The 21,848-nt window shown below is 38.9% G+C and overlaps 1 protein-coding gene across 2 annotated transcripts in view; it reads right to left on the bottom strand.

Annotated features, from left to right (window-relative positions):
- Window positions 1-4,447: 4,447 nt before the first annotated feature.
- zmym2 (zinc finger, MYM-type 2) overlaps window positions 4,448-21,848 on the bottom strand; it is a 141,485-nt gene continuing 124,084 nt past the window's right edge. For both annotated transcript variants that reach the window (XM_060826073.1, XM_060826074.1), the window contains exons 22-25: window positions 18,234-18,348; window positions 14,472-14,714; window positions 12,264-12,384; window positions 4,448-4,976 (exon numbers count right to left, since the gene is read on the bottom strand). In XM_060826073.1, coding sequence (XP_060682056.1) covers window positions 4,772-4,976; window positions 12,264-12,384; window positions 14,472-14,714; window positions 18,234-18,348 — 684 coding nt within the window. In that variant the 3' untranslated portion in view covers window positions 4,448-4,771. The remainder of the gene's footprint in view (window positions 4,977-12,263; window positions 12,385-14,471; window positions 14,715-18,233; window positions 18,349-21,848) is intronic.

The following is a 21,848-nucleotide window of genomic DNA, read 5'->3' as shown; positions in this document are numbered from 1 at the left end:
TGTTGTGGGGTGGCGTTGGAGGAAGTGGAGGTTGGGGCGGGGGGCGTCGGGTGGAAGGTGGTGGTGCTGTTGTCGCAAGGTGTGATCAAACAGCAAAACCTGAGTGTGTGTGTGTGTGTGTGGTGGTGGTGGTGGGGGGGATCCAGGCGTGGAAGGGCCCTTGATTCAAAGACATTCAATTTCTGATCAAGAAACCTGGCATTGGAAGCTGAGATGCCCCAATAAAACTGAACCTCTACCTTTGCTACTGATTGCCCTAGACTTTTCTAAAGACTTCTAAGTTCTGGACCTCAAATAGCAATTCTTGCAGCAGTAATTATTGCCTCCCTACTGACACTGCGCGCCTCTGATGACTGCAATCTTTTGATAGGGAGGCTTCCACTCTGAGGTCCTGATCTTGGGAAAAGGCCACCAATAGCCTGTGAAATGCTTGACTAGCATGTAATCCTGGCAGATGTTGCCAGAAGGAAGCATCACTGGTGCCAGAAACACCCTTGCTGGTAGAAAATTCTGTCTGGTATGTTGCCTAAGTTTCAGAGTGAGGACACCTTGAATAAGATATTTAAGTGGGAAGGTGGATCAAATTGTTATGACCAACACCATAGACAATAGTAGGCAACTGATGCCCAATTAAGAGAGAGCTAAATTAAAAATACAGGACTCCAGATTATTACCTGAAGCACATTGCAAGCCTTCCTAGGAATAGTATCTCGGACTTCTTCAAAATTGTTCCACCATTCAGTTAGATAATGGTTGATCCCATCTTCTCTCCATATGCTCATGATATTTAACTCCTTTGTCCATCAAAAGTCTATTAAACTTTGTCTTGAAAAAATTCAATGTGCCAGTTTTCACTTTTTTCAAGGGAAGAGAATTCCACAAAGTAATAAACGAAAGAAAAAAATTGTCATAAAAAGGAGATCTCTTTGGAAGTAAACAAGTAGGAATTCTATTTCACAACAAATTACGCCAATTTTGGGATTGGAAAGAGTCTAACAAGGTCTTGGTGTAAAAGGCAAGGACTTTAAATTAGTAAACTGGTTGTGTAGTGTGGGCCACCAGATGGAGTAAAATATTATTTTAATGAAATGAAGGTAGAGTCATTCAAAATTGTGTTTTGGGTCCTACATGTTAAGGGAAAGCTACATGATGCAGTTAAATTGGGCGAGAGGAACAACAAATGTGAGAAAAAATATTAGAGTGGAAGCACACATTAGGCCCAAATTGATGCAGTATCACTACAAACACACAGAGCACAAGGAATAAATTGGACAAATTGCAGGACCAAGTTCAATGTGTAAAGTATATCATGATCACCATTACTATGTCATAGTTGCAAGGTTGTTAGCCTGGAGAACTGATCATACCAGTTTTTAAGGTATGTAGATACAGCAATGCAACATGTTCTAAGATGTTGCTCGCAGCAGTGACTTTGGGCCTGCTATGTGGTTTCTGCAGCATGCCTCCAAAAGAAATGAATTATAGGTAGGGGTTTTCAAAGAGTCCTTTCATGGTTAATATATTGTACTAAATTGTGCTCAAGCACAAACACTCGCTATGTACCATATAGGGATATCTACTCACTATTTACGTTATAATTAGGCAGCTTTACCGTTGCAAATCTTTCAGGTGTATTGTTTTCCAAGGTCCATGGTTTTTGGAGATAATGTTGGTTTTGACCTCCACCTCCACTCAGGCAGTCTGCATTGTTCTCATGAAAACACAGTTGCCTACAGTGTCAAACAGGGCAGCTTTTCTTGCAACTACTTCATGTAACTCATCATTTAATCCTTTCTTGTCTTGGGCTCCTCTACAATCTTGCAAGTTTCTTTGGTTTTGTTGCCAAGTTTGCAGAATTGCCTATATTCACATAAATGGTGTTTCAAAGTACTGTATCCTCAAGTCATAAATGTAGCATTTAGATGTCTTACCAATTAGAAATTTGTTATTTTATAACATTTCTACTAAAAACAGCATTTTTGACACAGTTAAAAACCAAATTTATTAAATCTAGATTACCAAACATTTAGAATGGTAAGAAAGAATACATTAGACATTGCTGAACCCGGATCCATCTGGAACCTAGTAGCAAAATTCTTCCACCTAGATGGGAAAGCAGACTGAACAGTTATCAGGTCTCGGAGCATCTATGAAAAGATTTCATGATCATCACAACTGCTTCTCTACACAGATTGCATTTTCATGGAAATAATTAAATGATCGAAATGCCAGGTTTGCAGAAAAAACCTTTCTGCCTTTTTTCCTCTGGATTTCTAACATCCACAGTGTTGTGAAGAGTTAGTTATCAGATTACTTTTGTGTACTACCAAAACTTCTAAACAATGGAAACATGATGGAGTTAAATTTTGAGGAACAATATTTGGCAAGAGAATGATGGTCTGCACAATCTTGGATTATGACTACTATTGTTGTTTTTGCTGGGCAGAATCTGCTGATTCTGCAGTTTTAATTTAGAGCTTTTCTGGATTCACCTTTTGGTTTTCTTGAAGTATTATCAACCCATTTTGCCTTGCACCGGTGTCCTTTCTGACCCCTGATCCTTTCCATTGCAAGTTTATCTTCCATCCTTATCCCTTCTACCCTCTTGCTTCCACTGCCTTGGAACTTGTATAAAATCTATTATATTTCAAACTCATTCCTGTTCTGATGGAATGTGAAATCAACTTGAAATGTTGTTAACTGTTTTTCTCTCCACAGATATCACCTCATCTGCTGAGCAGTTCAAGCATTTCACTGTTTTGAGTCAATATGGTTAGAAGACCCATTGTTGGTTATCTGATTTAAAGGAGGATCTATAACCACATTTAGACTTCAGGTAACCAATGGATGTTTTTAGTCAGTGAGATAAATGTATTTAATAGTGTATATAGTAAATGTAGTCGGCATGCAACAGTTAAAGCTGACAACAGAGGAACATATGATTGTTTAGTTCCATATCACCCAACTTGAAAATGACTTCCTAAAATGGAGATAAAGTTGTTTTGCTTTAAATTTAACAAGATTAAGAATGAAAAAAAAATCTTTGAGAACTGAATTCTTGTCTTGTTAAACAAAGACAACTTGTTGGATTTAGTGATATTTTGTCTTATTTATAATGTTTCTTAATCCATCACCTATAAAGACAGGAGAATGCACATGGCACTGCATACAAAATTACTGGGGCTTGTGCTACTAGGGATCCATGGTATGTTTCCTGGTATGTAAATGTGCACTTTGTATAATAACCATACAATGTTGACCTAATAAATTCAAAAGAATATTTAGCACAAAACTTGTGAAATTTACTCAAGCGCCAAGAGCTGGCCCGTTCTGTGGGTGGGAGTTCACCATGCCTACACAATTAGGGATGTGCCCAACAATTCATGCAGAAATATATGTGTGCAAAGAATCAAGTGGATATCCTGGTGCAAATTGTTCCCAAATCAAGAGAGTACAACTTTTGTCCTTACATTGCTTAATACTATACCTTAAATCCCTATCGCAAATAAGGCGATAGGGCTTGTTTGCCCCATATCTGGGTAGAAAATAACACATAAAAGTTCAATGTCTAAATGAGGGATTTGAAGGGAGGGAGGGAGGGTAAAATTATTGATATACTGCAAGAGGTTTGATTCTAACTGGCACCAGACTTGACTACATGCTCTCTTGCCTACTTTAGTATCCTGTGTCAGTCCTGCTGCAACGGGATCTAAAGCTCAATTGATGCAAGAGCAAAAAAAAGGGTACATGGAAAAACAAAGTTGAGGTATCAGTGTAGTAAGGTAACAAAAAATCATAACTGCAAGCTCTAAAGCAGAAAATCCTTGAGCAGCAGAGAGGAATGACATGTTAGATAAACAGAGGCAGAGATAAGAATTGTTACCTCTAAATCAGTTCAATGTAACACTTGCTAAACATGTGACCTACATAAGCCATTCATTAGGGCTACACTACAGCTTTAACATTTTAAAACTCAAATCAAGCAATGGAACAATATTAACTGATCATAATTAATTTGTCTTCCTCTCCAAGGGAGTAGTATATATAGATTTTTTTCTCTCAATACAATTCAGTTTTCCTTCCACTATGACATTTAGCCAGTATTCAGTAATCTGCTTAATTCTTTATTTCAGGTCTTCTTTCCATAAAACCAGATATTTTACAGAGAATTAAAATAGACCGCACCATCCATGAGCATAACAAATAATTAATGCTTACAGAATCTGTGGTGAAAACTCCACCAACTGGTACATTTGTGGAAGGACAACCATCAGGAGGCTAGCTCTAAATTGATTTATAGTTCTAAGACTATATTTATTACATAGATGCACATCCTTATGAGGGAGATAGCACCCATTAAAATCATCCCTTCTGTAGGGAAATTTTAAAACACTGTAGTTTGTTTTAATGCAAGTTCCTCAAATCAGAAAAAAATACACATGACACATTTGAGATCCTTAGTTTGTAATGTAAAAAGTTACAAATGGAAATGCTTCCTGACAACAAATCAATTCAATAAATAATCTTTTTAAAAAACTTAAGTGAAAGTAATTGTTTTGAAGTATACATTTCCTAAAAGTCACTAGGGAGATTGCTAACATCTGCTATTCTCCTCTCATTTAGGGTTATTTACATAATACCCAATCTGGGTACATTGCTACAAGCTCAGTAATAGAGGGTCATTCCAGGAAATGCACACCATTGTTTTCCTGTATTAAACTCTAGTAGCCTGACATTACAGTGTCATGATTCTTTGCACAATTGGGAAATTTCAAGCAATATCATCTTCATCTACTTCAGAACTATCCCTTTCATTTTCTTCATATATGTCTCTGATCACAAGAATCCGTACAAGCATATTTTCCAAGATATTGCGTTCCAAAGGGACACTTGAGTACCAAATCGGACCATCAGGTGAACTGGAGTGTTCTGGCTGCAGATAAAAGAGGTCTGTTCTCTGTTGGAGGTTTGGAGGGCTATGGAAAAAAAATGTATTTTGTAAAATAGAGTCAAATGTTGACAACTGAGAATAAAATCAAAAATTCTTTTCACATCCCCCATTATATTCTTATAATAAAGTTAGGTACACAATTGGGAAAACAGGATCCAATTAAAAATCCAAAGAGCAAGCAGACAGAATAGTGACATTTGGGAACTTGGGAACAGGTGGAGAGATTCAACCCCTCAAGCCTAATCACTGATCTGTGACCTTACTCCAGATGCTTGCCTTTGACCAAAATCTCTTGCTCAACAATATTTTTTTAATCTTAGATTTTAAATTAACAGCTAAGCTAGCATCCACTGCTGTTTGTGGAAGACAGTTCCAAACATCTATCACTCCTTCTGTGTAGAAATGCTTTGTAACATCTCTTTGGAAAGGTGTGGCCATAATTCTCAGACCATGCCCCCTGGTTCAATAGTTTATCTAATTTAAAATAGAACTGGTTACATACTTGAAAAGGAAATGAAACCTTTAGAAAAATGTATGTGAACAGAACTGACTGGATTGTTTTCAAAGAGCCAGTACAAATATACAGGTTGAAAAACCTTCTTGAATACTGCAAGTTTCTAGAATTCTAAATTAACAATGTGTCAAACAAACATCACTTCTAACACTCATACTTCATTTAAAAGATTGAGAGTTTATCTTACAACCAGGGATTTCAGAGCATAATCTAGTCTGAGACTTCAGTGCTGGGCTGCAAGGCTTATTTCCTTTGATCAATCCCCATTTCAATAGACAGGAATACAGTTTATTTTGTGGTTCATTCAAATTCTCTACAATGGATCTTAATGGAGTTGGTTACCAAAATGCTATTCAGTTCTCTTGACTTCCATCTCCAGCTTTTGTTTTCAAATTGAACCTGATTGTATTGTGGTCTGAATTGTTCTTCATCTCTTATTAACTAGCTTAATTTCCCAGAACTAAACCAAATAATCCTACATTGTTGCAACAGTAATATATTGCAAATCTGGAAATCTGGTCTGGCAGCATCTGTTGCAAGACAGAAATGATGCTGAAATCTGACCAAATTAAACATCATAGACTGGTAAAACTTGTGAAACATCTGAAGGGTGAACACTTTGCTTTCAGTCTTTTAAAATTAAACTTGCTGAGTTGTGTTAGATAAGTAAAACCAGACATGATTAGGAAGGAACAAAGCTTTGCCAATGACACTGCAACAGGCATGAAAGCAAGTTGTCAATAGAGGACAGAGAATAGTCAGGTTAAGTGAGAGAGAGAAAAAAAATTGGCATATGGAGTGTAATGTGGATAAATGTCTACTGTCCATTTTGCAGAACAAAAATGCAGCATACTGTTTAAATGGAGAGAGATTGCAGCCTCCAGGCACAAATGGTGAATCAATCACAAAACATTAGCAAGTGATGAGGAAGGCAAATGGAGTGTTTGCCATTTGTTGAAAGGAGAATGAAATATAAAAAATGTAGTGAAGTTTTACTGCAGCTGTACAGGTGCTACTTGGATTAAATCTACAATAATGTGTACAATTTTGGTCTACTTATTTAAAGAAATGCTTAAGAGGTATTTTATGAAAAGTTCACTTGACTCATTCTTAGCATGAAGGCTTACCTTATATAGAGAAGTTGAACAAGAATTCTCTTCCCCAGAAGGTAGCTAAGGCTGGGTTATTAGATTTATTTAAGGTTGAATGAAATATACTGTTGATAGACAAGGGATTCAATGTTGTGTGATCAGGGAGACAAGTCAATATGAAATCAGAAACAGATCTAATATTACTGAATAGTGAAGCAAGTTTGGAGTCATTAGCCCTACTACTGTTCCTATGAACCAATGTCCTATTTCCTTATGTTTTAAAAAAGACAACTGCATCTGAAACAGAAAAGATTCTGCAAAAATAAGCTGCTAGTTTGAAAAATTGCCAATTCAATAGTTGAGACTCAGTAAGGTATCCAGTGACTTACAAGAGGACTCTTTGTGCCCCTACATCTGGACCAGGAGATATGGACTCAAGTCCTGATCCCGAGGTATATAATAACACCTCTGAACAGGTTGATTAGAAAACATCTAAGAAATAGAGAAAGAGAAGATTTCATGGTTCCTTGCATCTTCTCTACAATAATCCACTGACTCCCATCTTTGCCTCATATGGCATCAATTTACCAAAGACAACACTAGATTTGACATTATTTATCCTAGATACTTCCTGCAATATTATCATCTGGCACAGTATACCACTAACAAAATAAATACAACAAAACTTAATGTTGCTACAATGTATTCACATGACCATAAAACACATAAGACCATAAAACACAGCAGTGGAAGCAAGGCTTTTTGGCTCATCAAGTCCACTCCGTCATTTAATCATGGCTGATGAGCATTTCAATTCCACTTACCCACACTGTTCCCGTAGCTCTTAATTCCTTGCGAGATCAAGAATTTATAAATCTCTGCCCTGAAGAGACTCAACGACCCAGCCTCCACTGCACTCCGTGGCAATGAATTCCACTCTCTGGCTGAAGAAATGTCTCCTCATTTCCAGCATCCACCCTTTCTAAGTCATGCATTATCTTGTAAGTTTCTAATAGATCTCCCCATAACCTTCTAAACTCTAATGAATACAATCTCAGGATCCTCAGCCGATCATCATATGTTCGGCCTACCATTTCAGGGATCAACCATGTGAATCTACACTAGACACGCTCCAGTGCCAGTATGTCCTTCCTGAGGTGTGGGGCCCAATATTGGACACAGTATTCAAAACGGGGTCTAACTAGAGCTTTATAAATTCTCAGAAGCATAAGAGCAGAATTATGCCATTTGGTCTATCGAGTCTATTCTGACATTCAATCGTGGCTAATATGTTTTCTCAATCCCATTCTCCTGCCTTTTCCCATATCTCTAAATCCCCTTATCAATTATCTATTGCAAGGCCTCCACCGCCCTCTGCGGCAATAAGTTCCACAGATTCACCACCCTCAAGCTGAAGAAACATCTCCTCAATTTAGTTCTAAAGGGTTGTATCTTTACGCTGCAGCTGTATCCTCTAATAGAGTGGAAGTATGTTCTCCATTCTATCCAGGCCCTTAGTATTCTGTATGTTTCAATCAGATCCCCCAACCCCTCTCTCATCTTTCTAAACTCCATGTAATACAGACCCAGAGCCCTCAACCGCTACTCTCAAGATAAGCCCTTCATTCCCGGGATAATTCTTGGAAACCTTCTCTGGACCCCCTCAAACAGCACATCCTTTGATCTGGGTCTAAAACTAAGAGTAGCTACTTATACATTTGTTAATAACAGTCAAAGATACGTTTTTTTCTCCCTACAAAAATACTCAAGCAGCATGAGCATTGTGACAATAAGTACCATGCTTTACTCCATAAATGGTGTTTAAAGTCTATTAGCATTCCTAGTTGAAATTTAATTTTATCCATTACCATGTCAGCAGTGTCTTGCTTTATTCTAAATTAGTGTGAGTTGATACAACCTTGAGTAAGTACTATGGTGGTGAAACTGTAGGGAATAGTAATATGACTAATAATCTGCTGGTCCAATCTGAGTTCCGTCAGGGCCATTTATTCCTGACCTCATTACAGCCTTTTTTCAAACATGGTCAAAACAGCTGAATTCCAGAAGTGGTGAGAGTGATTGCTCTTGACATCAAGGGTACATCTGACTGAGAGTGGCATCAAGGAACCCTGGCAAAACTCAAGTATATGACAATCAGGAGAAGGAAAACCCTGCTGGTTTGAATCACACCTGGCACAAAGGAAGGTGTGGTTGTTAGAGGCTCAGCACTAGAACATCTCTGAAGGAATTCCTCAGGGTAGTTTCCTAAGCCCAACCATCTTTATCAATGGCATTTTCACTATCACAATATCAAAACTGGAATGCTCTCTAATGATTGCACATTGTTCAGCACCATTTGCGATTCCTCACGTACAGAAGCAAACCATGCCCAAATGCAGCAAGATCAGGACAAAATCAATGTTTGGATTGACAAGTGACAAGCATCATTCACGCTACACAAGTACCAGGCCATGACCACCTCTATCAAGAGAGAAACTAACTTTTGCTGATGATATTTAATGGCATTATGCTTAATTGAATCCCAAATCCTCAATCTCCTGAAGGTTACCAATAACCAGAAACTGAACTGGATTAGCTATACACATTAGCTACAAGAGCAAGTCACACGCTAGGAATCCTGCAGTGAATAACTCACTTCCTAACACTCCAAAGGTATCTCCCATCTGTAAGGCATAAGTCAGGAGTGTGATGGAATATTTCTTACTTGCCCGGTCAAATGCTGAATTCAGTCATGTAATCTTCCTTTTCTATAATAACATGATAGGTACAGTGAACCATGATGTGGCAACAATGGAGTCCTTTGAGATTCACAGTGGGTCAAACAGGGTTGTGCTCTGGTATTGAAACTCTTCGAGGCACATTCTTGTCTTTGGTGCTGTCACATGCCTTCAGGTTATTTGTAAAAGGTGTCTACTTACATTCCTTAAAAGTGGAAAGCTGTTTAGCTATACTCATTAAGATTGAAGACAAAAGGACATCAAAATATCAGCACAGGGTTGCACAATGCTAACAATGCCACACTAACATCTCATTGAGGAATTCCTGCAGTGGCAAATGGACACTCTCATGACATCTATCAGCACTAACAATGTGATGCTGCAGATTGTTAATAGCTTTATGTATTCAGACTGCACAATCACCAGGAATTTATAATTTGATATTGAATCAACATAAACATTGTAAAAATTGCTTCTGTTATGCCTAAGTAAGCAAGATTATGTGGAATATTAGAAACTTGATTGTGAACACCATCCACAAATCTACCAAGACTACACCATCACTGCATTTATCTACAATGAAGAGACCTGAGCAACATATTCTTGACAGTGGAGACGGCTGCCTCATTCACTGTTTTCGATGTAGCCTTGGCATCACTTGGCGGGATGAGGTAAGCAACTCAGTAGCTCTGGAGCTAACCTATCAGCATATTTCATTGCTCATCCAATAGCACCTGCTCTGGCTGGATCGTGTTCATGGATGGTGGTGAACTGGTCATTGAGTCTCAACTTGCCCGGCATCCATATCCGCAAGTAAGATATGTCTGTGGGAATTGTGATTTTGACAACCGGGAGACAGTTAATGACTGCCATGACCTCTGGAAGTTTGTAAAGGCAATGGAAAAGGCAAGCAAGAACAAAAAGCTCAACTTGTTGAGAAGACAATTCAGAGAAAACAGAGACCAGAAAATCGAACACTTTATCTACTTTCCTGCTATCTCCTTCTGCAGCACAAGTGGTAGAGGCTGCTAAGCCAGACAGGGGTTCCTAAGCCACAACAGGCAATGTCTGATAGCGCTGATGAAATGGCACAAGCCATCACCTTACAAGATGGTAGATATATGGTTGGAATCATACCTAGCACAAAAGATGATGATTGTGGTTTTTTCAGCCCCAGGACTTCACTGCAAGAGTTCATCAGGGTAAAGTCCTATGTCCAAACTTCATCAATAACTTCACCTCAATCATAAAAGGTCAAAAATGAGGATGTTCATTGATGATTGCACAATGTTCAGCATCATCCATGACTGTTCAGTTACAGAAACTATTCACTCACAAATGTGGGAAGATCTGGACAAGGTCAGGGCTTGGGCTAATAAGTGACAAGTTGCATTTGTGTGTTACACAAAGACCAACCAGTGTGAATATAATCATCTCCTATGACAATCAATGGCATTATCATATTTGAATACTTCATCATCAACATCCGAGAGATTAACACTGACCTAATTTATCCAAAATGGTACTTCAAGAGCAGGTGAGAGGCTGGGAGTAATTCACTACCTTATGACCCAAGCTTGACCTTTATCTAACACATTACAGATCAACGGTGTGTTGGAATATTCTTTTGTCTGGATACAAGTGGGCATTAACAATACTCAAGAAATTTAACAATATCAGAATGGAACATCCCATGTTGCAGTGCCCATTCATTTGAACATTCACTTCCTCCATCACCAGCCCCGTAGTGGCAGTTATGTGTACCATCAATAAATGCACTGCAGCAATTGGCCAAGGCTTCTTGACAGGACTTTCCAAGCTATTGATTTCTAACATCTGGAAGAACAAAGTCAGCAGATACTTGGGAATACCGCCACCTGCAAGTTCCTTTCTAAACCTCCCACTACTCTGAACTGAAATTAGATTATTACTCCTTCAATGTGTTGTTTTGAAAACTTGCACAGCCTTCCTAACAGCAGTATGAGTCTTCCATACATAATGAACTGCAGCAATTCAAGAAGGTAGCTCGCGACCATCATTTCAAGGGCAATTAGGGATAGGCAACAAACAAGCCTAGTCAGAGACACTGACATCCATTAAACAATCCAATGGAAGTCTGCACAATGCAAGTATTTCTCAGAGCAATCAGCGATAATTCATAGAATCCCTACAGTGTGGAAACAGGCCATTTGGCCCACTGAGCCTCCGAAGAGTAACCAACCCAGACCCATTACCTTACCCTATTACTCTACATTTTCCCTGACTATCCTAACCTAAACATCCCTGAACACAGTGGGCAATTTTAGCACGGCTCATTCACCTAACCTGAACACCTTTACATACAAGATGATTAGAGGATTAGATAGGGTATTCAGTGACAGTCTTTTTCCTAGGATGTTTGACGTCAGCTTGTACAAGGGGGCATAATTACAAATTGAGGGGTGAAAGATTTAAGACAGATGTCAGAGACAGGTTCTTTACGCAGAGAGTGGTACGGGCGTGGAATATCCTACCTGCTAATGTAGTCAACTCAGCCATATTAGGGAGATTTAAACAATTCCTAGATAAGCACATGGATGATGATGGGATAGTGTAGGGGGACTAGCTGAGAATAGTTTATAGGTCAGCGCAACATCGAGGGCCGAAGGGCCTGTTCTGCGCTGTATTGTTCTATGTTCTATCTTTGGATAGTGGGAGGAAACCACAGCACCCGGAGGAACCCACGCAGACATGAGGAGAACGTGCAAACTCCACACAGACAATCGCCCGAGGCTGGAATTGAACCCAGTGCTGTGAGGCAGCAATACTAACCATTGAGTCACCATGTGGCCCATAAATGCTGACCTTGCAAGCTGCTCAGACTTTCCAAGAATAAATGTTCTAAAAAATTTCCTTTATAGCAATGTCAATTAAATGTAGCAAAGAATATTTGTAATGAATACAAACAATACTGTTTGTTTTAACCGTACCACTTTGAGAGGTAGCACTCAAACATTTTTACAGGACATCTCGATGGATTTGCCAAGTTTTCCTTTTGTTCGAACACAGGATCATCTTCCTCACGTTTTCTTTTTCCTGGTGTAATTTTGTCTGAAAACACAATGTAAAATATTTCAATTTGCTGATACTGAAGTACTGTTTCATATGAATAAATTATTAGCAAGCTGCACAGCATGCTGCTTAGACTATAAGACACAGGAGCACGAGTAGGCCATTTGGCCATTGGAATGTGCTCTGCCATTCAATGAGATATTGGCTGATGTGAGAATCCTTAAACTCCACTTTCTTTCCTTTGCTCCCAGCTCTTAATTCCTTTACTGATTAAAAAATCAGTCTGTCTCAGCCTGTCTCCAACCTAGACTCTATAGCCCTTTGTGGTAAAGAATTCCATAAATTGATTACTGTCAGAAGAAATTCTTCCTCAGCTTAATTGGGCAGTTCCATACTTTGAAATTATACCCTTAGGTCCAAAAAGGTGTCACAAGGGGTCATAGTTTCTCAACACATTTACCTTTCTCAAACCCCAAAGAATTTTATGTTTTAATTAAGTCGCTCTTTTAATTGTCTCATTCTTCTAAACTTCAATGAATACGGATCCAAACTACTCAACATCTCTTTCATAAGAAAACCTTTCCACACCCAGAATCAAACTTGTGAACCTTCTCTGGACTGCCCCCAACACCAGTATATCTTTGGTTAAATAAGGGACTCTAAAATCCCTCTATACTGCAGCTTTCTGAAGTCTTTCCTCATTCAAATAATATTTATCATAGAGGTCTATAGCACAGAAAAAGGCCTTTGGGCCCATCAAGTCTGCGTCAGTCAGAAACATCCACCTAATTATTCTAAACCCATTTGCCAGCATTTGGTTCCTAGCCTTGTATGACTTAGCATTTCAAGCATTCATCTAAATAATTCTTAAATGTTATAAGGAGTTCTGCCTCTATCACTCTTAGAGACAGTGAGTTCCAGAATCCCACCACCCTCTGTGTAAACATTTTTCCCCTCACATCCCCTATAAACTTCCTTACCTTAAAACTATGCCCTGGTCAGTGATCTCTCCACCAGGGAAACTCCATATTTTCTCATTCAGACTCAAAGTTTGAGAATTTCTAGTACACATCTCACTAATTTACAATGTTTATGTTCGATTTCTTTCAACTGGACTTTGTGTCAATCCAGGAAAATCCAACTTATATCCAAAAATCTTAAATACAGATACAAATATTGTTTTTAACATAGGTTTCAGTCAAAATCAAAGTACTGTACCATTCAGCATTCTGAATTTTCTGTTATTGTAGCGAATTTCAACTTTTTTCATTTCATATCCAGAAGTGCTCTTATACAGAACTGAACACTTTTTTTTAACCTATCACCAAATCCAAACTTCAACCCTTAACAGACTCAAAATGGGATTACTAAGAGACTATCAGCCAGCTGCCACTTTCACAGGCGCCTATCACTGGGTAGACAGACATACGACTCTTCTACTAAGATTGAAATCAGAGGCTTACAATGTCCGAAGTTTTCCAAGATCAGAACTCATTGAACCATGTATTACAAATTCTTACAAAGGTTTCAACAGTGATGGTGGCAAGGAAGCCCTAAATGGTAAATTTCAAATTGTCTTATAAATAGAAGGAGCAAAAATAATTTGTGCAAAGCAGCCTCTGCACCAACTCATCATTCTTCAGTGGTAGCATGATCTTTCTGCAGATCTACTTTGTTGCGACACTCCATACCACAAATTATTGATTCGATCAACTGCCAGCAAGGTCCATCAGGATGCCCTCAGTTTGCTAGTTTCATTTAGTTGATTTAATTCCATTTAATCCTAAAAAGCAGCACTGACCGACAGCTCTGTCATAAAACGAAGCTCAAATGTTTTCTACCAAGTACAACTTAGGATTGACTTTTACAGTTCAGCCGCCAGAAGGCATATTATAGGCATATTATAGGCATAATGTTTTTTCTAAAGGAATTTGAGATACACGTAATTGATCGTCATCATATATCTTTTATAGATCCTTAGATTGAAAACTTTAAAAACTTATGATGGAAAAATGCTTAGAAACAGACATCTGGGATTGTAAATAATCAATAAAAAGCAACGTATATTATACATTCAAGTGACAATGAAGACAGGAAATCATTTATTATCTAAACAAAAACTTTACCTTGATTGTCATTTGTACACAAAGCAGGTACCTCGTATCGAATGCATACAGAATTGTCAGAGTTTCTATTCCATTGTTTGACAATATTTGCAAAGGAAAGTCTCATATGCTGTTCAATGGTCCTTAACCCAAAGTATTTAGTGTTAAAATATAGCAAAGTATTAAGAAGGACAAATGGTGACTGTGGCCCCAGCTGTTTGCATTTCCATAGATAATCCTCTTCAACACGTGAAAATATTGACCCTAAAAAAAAGAAATTACGAATTATGCAACAGAGCATATGTTTATGTAAAATTCACATGTACAATACCTGCAAATCATGTATGGCAGGTTTGCCTAGTAAACCATACGATCATTTAAAACAAAAAACTGTAGATGCTGGAGATCTGAAATAAAAGCAGAAATTGTTGGAGAAACTCAGGTCTGTCAGCATCTATGGGAAGAAAGCAGAACTAATGTTTCGAGTTTGGTGACTCTTCATTAGAACTTCAGATAATTTACTTTGTTAAACCATCAGGATCTTGAGTTTCCGTATGGATCTATATGTAACTGAATAGGCTGGCTTTTGAACAAGTATCCTTACGTTCATAAGGCTGGATTTAACTTGACATAGTGGGAACAAGAGTGCAGGATTTGCTTCATTTTCTTTCCTTCTGTCGAATCATTTAGATGTTGGACAATTTATTAGCACATTGAATAAGTGGTAGCAAGCCCTTTCCAGTTATAAAGGACAATGTTGATTCACTTCAAGTGATCTTCAGTGCACATGAAGTGTTTTCCTTCTTTTCCCCAGAATATCAGCCATGTGAGAGTGAAGAGAACAGGACTTGGTGCAGAAGTGCTTTTGGCCACCCAGACACAAATGTCCAAACCACCAAAGTTGATCTTATAGGCATTTGCCCAGAATACTTATAGGACAAACTTCAAGAAGATAACTAATGTTTGCTCAACTGTCCTTTCACCAGAACTGGTGGTTACAGCAGAAACACTCTTGACATAATTTTGCTAGCACTATTATGGGTCACTGATAGACAGTCTAGAAGCGTTGGTACAACTGCTCAGTATGTGAGGGCCATTGTTGACTTATACAGGATTCTTTCATCAAACACTTGCTGCCATAGATTTTACAAGGCTGAGCTGGTGCAGCTGGGGTACTGAAATTGACCAATATATTTCAGAGTCTCTCCTTCAAAGTATATTGGAATTGGACTATTTGGAGTACTAGGTGCAGGCTGATATGGAAGTTCTGCTTTGGCAGCAGTATGAATTTGTTGAGATCAAAAGTGATCTGCAAATCTGCTGCAAAGTGGTTAAGTTCATTTACAAAATGTAGCTCATGTATGCCTATGGTGGTCTGTTGGTTTTGAAAGACAATGAAAGTTAGAAATTTTAATCTAGACAGTATTTAATGCTGACAACAGAGGCAGTTAATCTCAGGCAATGTCAGGTAGATTGTGCAGAGATCAGGTAGAGGAGCTGGACTTCAGAGGCAATAGCATACAGGCATGAAAAGGAGGTGGTGTTCTGTCTATAATAGATTAAGTACAAAGGACGTCAATATGATGGAGATGGAGAGATGCATTTAAGGGAATGATGTGGTTAACCATAATCTTATTTCCAATTTTAGTCAGAGCTGTTTTAGAACAGTGCAGAGTTGAAACCTGATTGGAAAGGATTAAACTTGAGAATTGCGGAAAGACAGCTATAATAGAGTCATAGAGATGTACGACATGGAAACAGACCCTTCGGTGCAAGCCGTCCATGCCGACCAGATATCCCAACCCAATCTAGTCCCACCTGCCAGCACCCGGCCCATATCCCACCAAATCCTTCCTGTTCATATATCCATCCAAATGCCCTTTAAATGTTGCAATTGTACCAGTCTCTACCACTTCCTCTGGCAGTTCATTCCATACAAGTACCACCCTCTGCGTGAAAAAGTTGCCCCTTAGGTTCCTTTTATATCTTTCCCCTCTCACCCTAAATCTGTGCCCTCTAGTTCTGGACTCCCCCACCCCAGGGAAAAGACTTTGTCTATTTATCCTATCCATAATTTTGTAACCCCCTATAAGGTCACCCCTCAGTCTCTGACACTCCAGGGAAAACAGCCCCAGCCTGTTCAGCCTCTCCCCATAGCTCAAATCGACCAACACTGGCAACATCCTTGTAAAACCTTTCCGAACACTTTCAAGTTTCACAACATTTTTCCGATAGGAAGGAGACCAGAATTGCACGCAATATTCCAACAGTGGTCTAACCAATGTCCTGTACAGCCGCAACATGATGCCCCAACTCCTGTACTCAACACTCTGACCAATAAAGGAAAGCATACCAAATGCCTTCTTCACTATCCTGTCTCCCTGCGACTCCACTTTCAAGGAGCTATGAAGCTGCACTCCAACACTCCCTAGGACCTTACCATTAAGTGTACAAGTCCTGCTAAGATTTGCTTTCCCAAAATGCAGCACCTCGCAGTTATCTGAATTAAACTCCATCTGCCACTTCTCAGCCCATTGGCCCATCTGGTCCAGATCTTGTAATCTGAGGTAACCTTCTTCGCTGTCCACTACACCTCCAATTTTGGTGTCATACATTCAGGCAATTAAAATACACCTAAGGAAAGGAATGATGGGAGTAATAGTTTGTGACCATAGAAAGGACAGAAGGCTTGTATTTGAGATTGTAATGACAATGAGTTTGAAAGGAAGAAGGAACAGTACCTGAGGAAAGAGAATCACTTACAATGTTAGATGGCATAGTAATTGTGAAGTTGGATTGTCAGTAGGGAACAGGGAGAGAGATAAGGGAGAAACTAACATTGTACACTGTTCTGGACATCACTATTCAGAAAGAATAAATTGGCTTTGGAAAAAGTACAGTGCAAATTCAGCCTAATAGTATCAAGGATCCAAGGCTTACATTGCAATGAAGGATTACGCAAATTTAACCACAATAAGGTGGTCAATACTTGTTCCATTTAAATGCAAATTGAAAAAGAGTGATAGAATTTTTGTTCGCCAAAAATATTAAGGTATATGGAACCATGTTGGGTTAACAGAACTTGGTTGCAGATCAACCATTATCTCAGTGATTGGTGAACTAGTTAAATGGGCTGAATAGCCTTCTGTACCTCTGCTGTTTAGAGAAAGGTGCAGGGTGAGAGCTAGGACAGCCCATTTTTCACTCAATGCATGGAAGCTATTACAATCATATACAATATGACTGAAGGTCAGATTGGGTAAATAAAGCAAGGAAAGTCTTGCTTTGCTAAATACCTATTATAGTGTGGGAGTTCTATTGAACATCAGGACCTACATGTAAACCCACTTGAAAGTGGACATTTAAGTAATGCATTTTGCAGCTGTTTTCAGAACCTTTTTAAAATTGGTTCCATGCTTTCTTATTTTGAGGAACAGAAAATCAAAAAGAGTGGGTATTAGTTATTTTTCCACAAGTAATTGCACAAAGTTTCATAAAAAGGACATAATTCCTCTTTGTCATAGAAATTTGCAGACTAGAATGTCCTTAGCAAAATTCATCTATGTAACGTATGTTCAGTTACATGCCAATAAAAGTAGGAATGTGATCCAATGTTTAAATTAAATAATATCTACATTGTATCCACTTTCAAAACATAGAGATTTTTCTAAATCCATCCATACACCTACACAGCTAAATTTTTTTACGTTACATCAAAAGGTCTGACAATTTATTTAGGAAAAGCATAATTAGAGAGTATTGAACTATGATTTAGTTTCTTACCGTTTGGTAAAACACTTGGTCGCCAACTCCTCAAGATCATGTTAAATTCTTCATTAAATGTGTGATAGCAGGAGTCACTAAATATGTCATCATTTCTATTATTTTCAAATAGATACTGTAGAAGGAAAAAAATAAACCTGCAATAATCCTGTGACCAATCAACCAGAATGTCAAAGATAGAATTATAATTCACAGTGCCATCTTTCAAACACGTCAAATGAGCTATATAGAATTGTGGTGTCAAAACAATAGGAGAATAGAAACATAGTTCTGTCATGTTTCAAGTAACATGAAAAATAAACTGACATTCAATATTTACTAGAGATTAGCACACAATCAAATGGATTCTTGAAATAAATCAAAATCAAGAGCAGAAGTGTTTCTGGTGATCTGGCAAAGGTAAAATCAGAAGGCTAATTCCTGATGAAGGGCTTTTGCCCGAAACGTCGATTTCGCTGCTTCTTGGATGCTGCCTGAACCGCTGTGCTCTTCCAGCACCGCTAATCCGGAATACAATCAGAAGGCTGTCCATTTTCAGGTTGCTCTCTGGAGCTTGTTGATCAGTTTCTAAAGAAGGCTAAGAGCTCTTCTGAACTTATACCAAGAATAAATCTTGGGAAAGGCTCTTGTAAATGACAACAGCTTCCCTGGAAATGATTCCAAGAAATTGTGTGTTTGGCTCCTTAAACATTCTACTTCACAGATATCTCAGTAAAACTGGTTTGTTGCTAGAAAGCAAAACAACAACCTCTTCTACATTTCTTGAAGTATCTGCATTAAAGTTTTGTATGACAGCATGTTTCAGGCTAGAGCTACTTTTGTACATAGCCAGCTAACGATGAAAATATTTGTCGCAAAAGCATGTGGGTGGCACGGTGGCACAGTGGTTAGCACTGCTGCCTCACAGCGCCAGAGACCCGGGTTCAATTCCTGCCTCAGGCGACTGACTATGTGGAGTTTGCACATTCTCCACATGTCTGCGATGGTTTCCTCCGGGAGCTCCAGTTTCCTGCCACAGTCCAAAAATGTGCATGCTAAATTGCCCGTAGTCTTTGGGGCAAGGGTAAATGGGTCTGGGTGGGTTACGCTTCAGCGGGTCGGTGTGGATTTGTTGGGCCGAAGGGCCTGTTTCCACACTGTAAGCAATCTAATCTAATCTAAACAGTAAAAGTTCAATTACAAACTAGAAATGCACTTTTCAATTGTTAAAAAATTGTCAACTCTTGTTAAAAATAGATATTATCTGAGAAGCTAGTTACTTAACCAGGTAAATTCCTTTAATATGCAGAAATACATTTGTGATTAAACACATTTTTATATACAATTGTATTGTCTGAGTCAGCATTCTGATTATTGTATCATTCTGGGAACAGGATGTTCCAGTGGTTTAATCCTGCCTAGGAATAAAGTTTGGGCTTGGTGTGAGGTTTTCAATATGTTGCACAGAACAAGAAGTTGGCTTTAGTTAGTTAGATGGAGGCTGTCAGAGGGGAAGGTTGCTATCTTTGCACTGCTAATCAATCAGGTACTTAGGATCATGCAGAAGAGGCTCTGTCTTGAAAAGGCACTTCAGTATCAGACTCTGAGCAGTCTGAACTCTGGAGAACTTTTGGAAGCCAGTAGGCGAGCTAAGTGTTGTGGTTAGGGCTTAGGAAAAGCTTTGGGAGAGGAAACAGAAGCTATGCGCCATTAATAGTTTAGTGCAGCTGAAAGAGAGGGTGAAGGAAGCCCACAAACAGCACTATGTTTGAGCAGCAAATGGATGGTTATTGGCATTATCATTGGTGAATTCCCCACCATTATCATTGACCAGAAAACTGAACTGGACCAGTTGTACAAAAGCTGTGGCTACAAGAGCAGATCAGAAGCTAAGTGTTGAACAGTGAGTAATTGACCATTTGTCTCCCAATGCCTGTTCTGCATCTAGAAGGCACAAATCAGAAGTGATTTGTTAACATTATCCACTTGCTTGAATGAGTGCAGCTCCAACAACACACAAGAAACCTGACATCATTTAGAACAAAGGAGTCTGCTTGATTGGCACTCCATCCACCAGCACAAACACACAGGGTCAGCAGCTTGCACACCCTCTATAAGATGCACTAAATTAAATCCTTTAGGCTCCTTCCATTACACTTTCCAAACCTGTGACCTCGACCACCAGTAAATATAAGGACAGCAGATACATGGTAGCATCACGATATGTTAGCTCTCCTCTATGCTATATTCTATTCTGGCTTGGAAAGGTATTGCCATTCCTTTACAGTTATAGAGTCATAAAGTCATAGAGATGTACAGCATGGAAACAGATCCTTTGGTCCAACTTGTCCATGCCAACCAGATATCCTAGATAAATCTAGTCCCATTTGCCAGCATTTGGACCACATCTCTCTAAACCCTTCCTATTCATACAGTCAGTTCTGTTTTAATGTGGTATTTCCATTCTCATGCAATACCATGTAATAAGAATATCATATAATAGCAGCACCATTAAAAACTAATGTGGCTGGAATTGTTTTATAACCATTATACACTTTAAAAGTTTGCGCTTTATAAACAGTGTCCCAATTCGTCAATTGCATCATGGCAAATTTGCGTTAACAAAATACCTGTAAAAGCAGAATGACTTATATATCTATTCAGATGACTTTTAAATGTTGTAATTGTACCAACCTCCACCACTTGCTCTGGCAGCTCATTCTATACATGCACCGCCCTCTGCATGAAAACATTGCCTCTTAGATCCCACCGAGGGGAGAAGACCGTGTCTATTTATCCTATGCATGCCCCTCATGATTTTATAAACCTCTATAAGATCACCTCTTAGCCTCCAAAGCTCCATGGAAAATAGCCCCAGCCTATTTAGCCTCAAACCCTCCAAACCTGGCTACATTCTTGTAATTCTTTTCTGAACTTTTTTAAGTTTCACAGCATTCTTCCTATAGCAGGAGACCAGGACTGTACACAATATTCCAAAAGTGGTCTAATCAATGTCCTGTACCTCCCAACTTCTATACTCAATGCCCTGACCAATAAAGGCAAGAATACCAAATGACTTCTTCACTACCCTATCTACCTGTGACTTCATTTTCAAGGAACTATGAACCTGCACTCCAAGGTCCCTTTGTTTAGCAACACACCCCAGGATTTCCCATTAAGTATAAGTCCTGTTCTGATTTGCCTTTCCAAAAAGCAGCACCTCACATTTATCTACTTTAAACTCCATCTCCCACTCCTTGGCCCATCTGATCAAGGTCCCGTTGTACTCTGAGGTAGCTCTCTTCGTTGGTCCACTGCCCTTCCAATTTTGGGATCATCTGTAAACTTACTAATCATACTTCCTATGTTCACATCCAAATCATTTATATAAATGATGAAAAGCAGTGGACCCAGCACCGAACCTTGTGGCACACCACTAGTCACCAGTCTCCAATCTGAAAAGCAACACCCCAGCACCAATCTCTGTCTTCTACCTTCAAGCCAGTTCTGTATCCAGATGGTTAGTTCTCCCTGTATTGCATATGATCTAATATTGCTAACCAGTTTACCATGAGGAACCTTGTTGAATGCCTTACTGAAGTCGATATAGATCATATCACTGCTCTGTCCTTATCA

The sequence above is a fragment of the Hemiscyllium ocellatum genome, chromosome 6 (assembly GCF_020745735.1).
Source record: "Hemiscyllium ocellatum isolate sHemOce1 chromosome 6, sHemOce1.pat.X.cur, whole genome shotgun sequence".
NCBI classification, from domain to species: domain Eukaryota; kingdom Metazoa; phylum Chordata; class Chondrichthyes; order Orectolobiformes; family Hemiscylliidae; genus Hemiscyllium; species Hemiscyllium ocellatum.
This window is presented reverse-complemented; position numbering and strand designations above follow the sequence as displayed.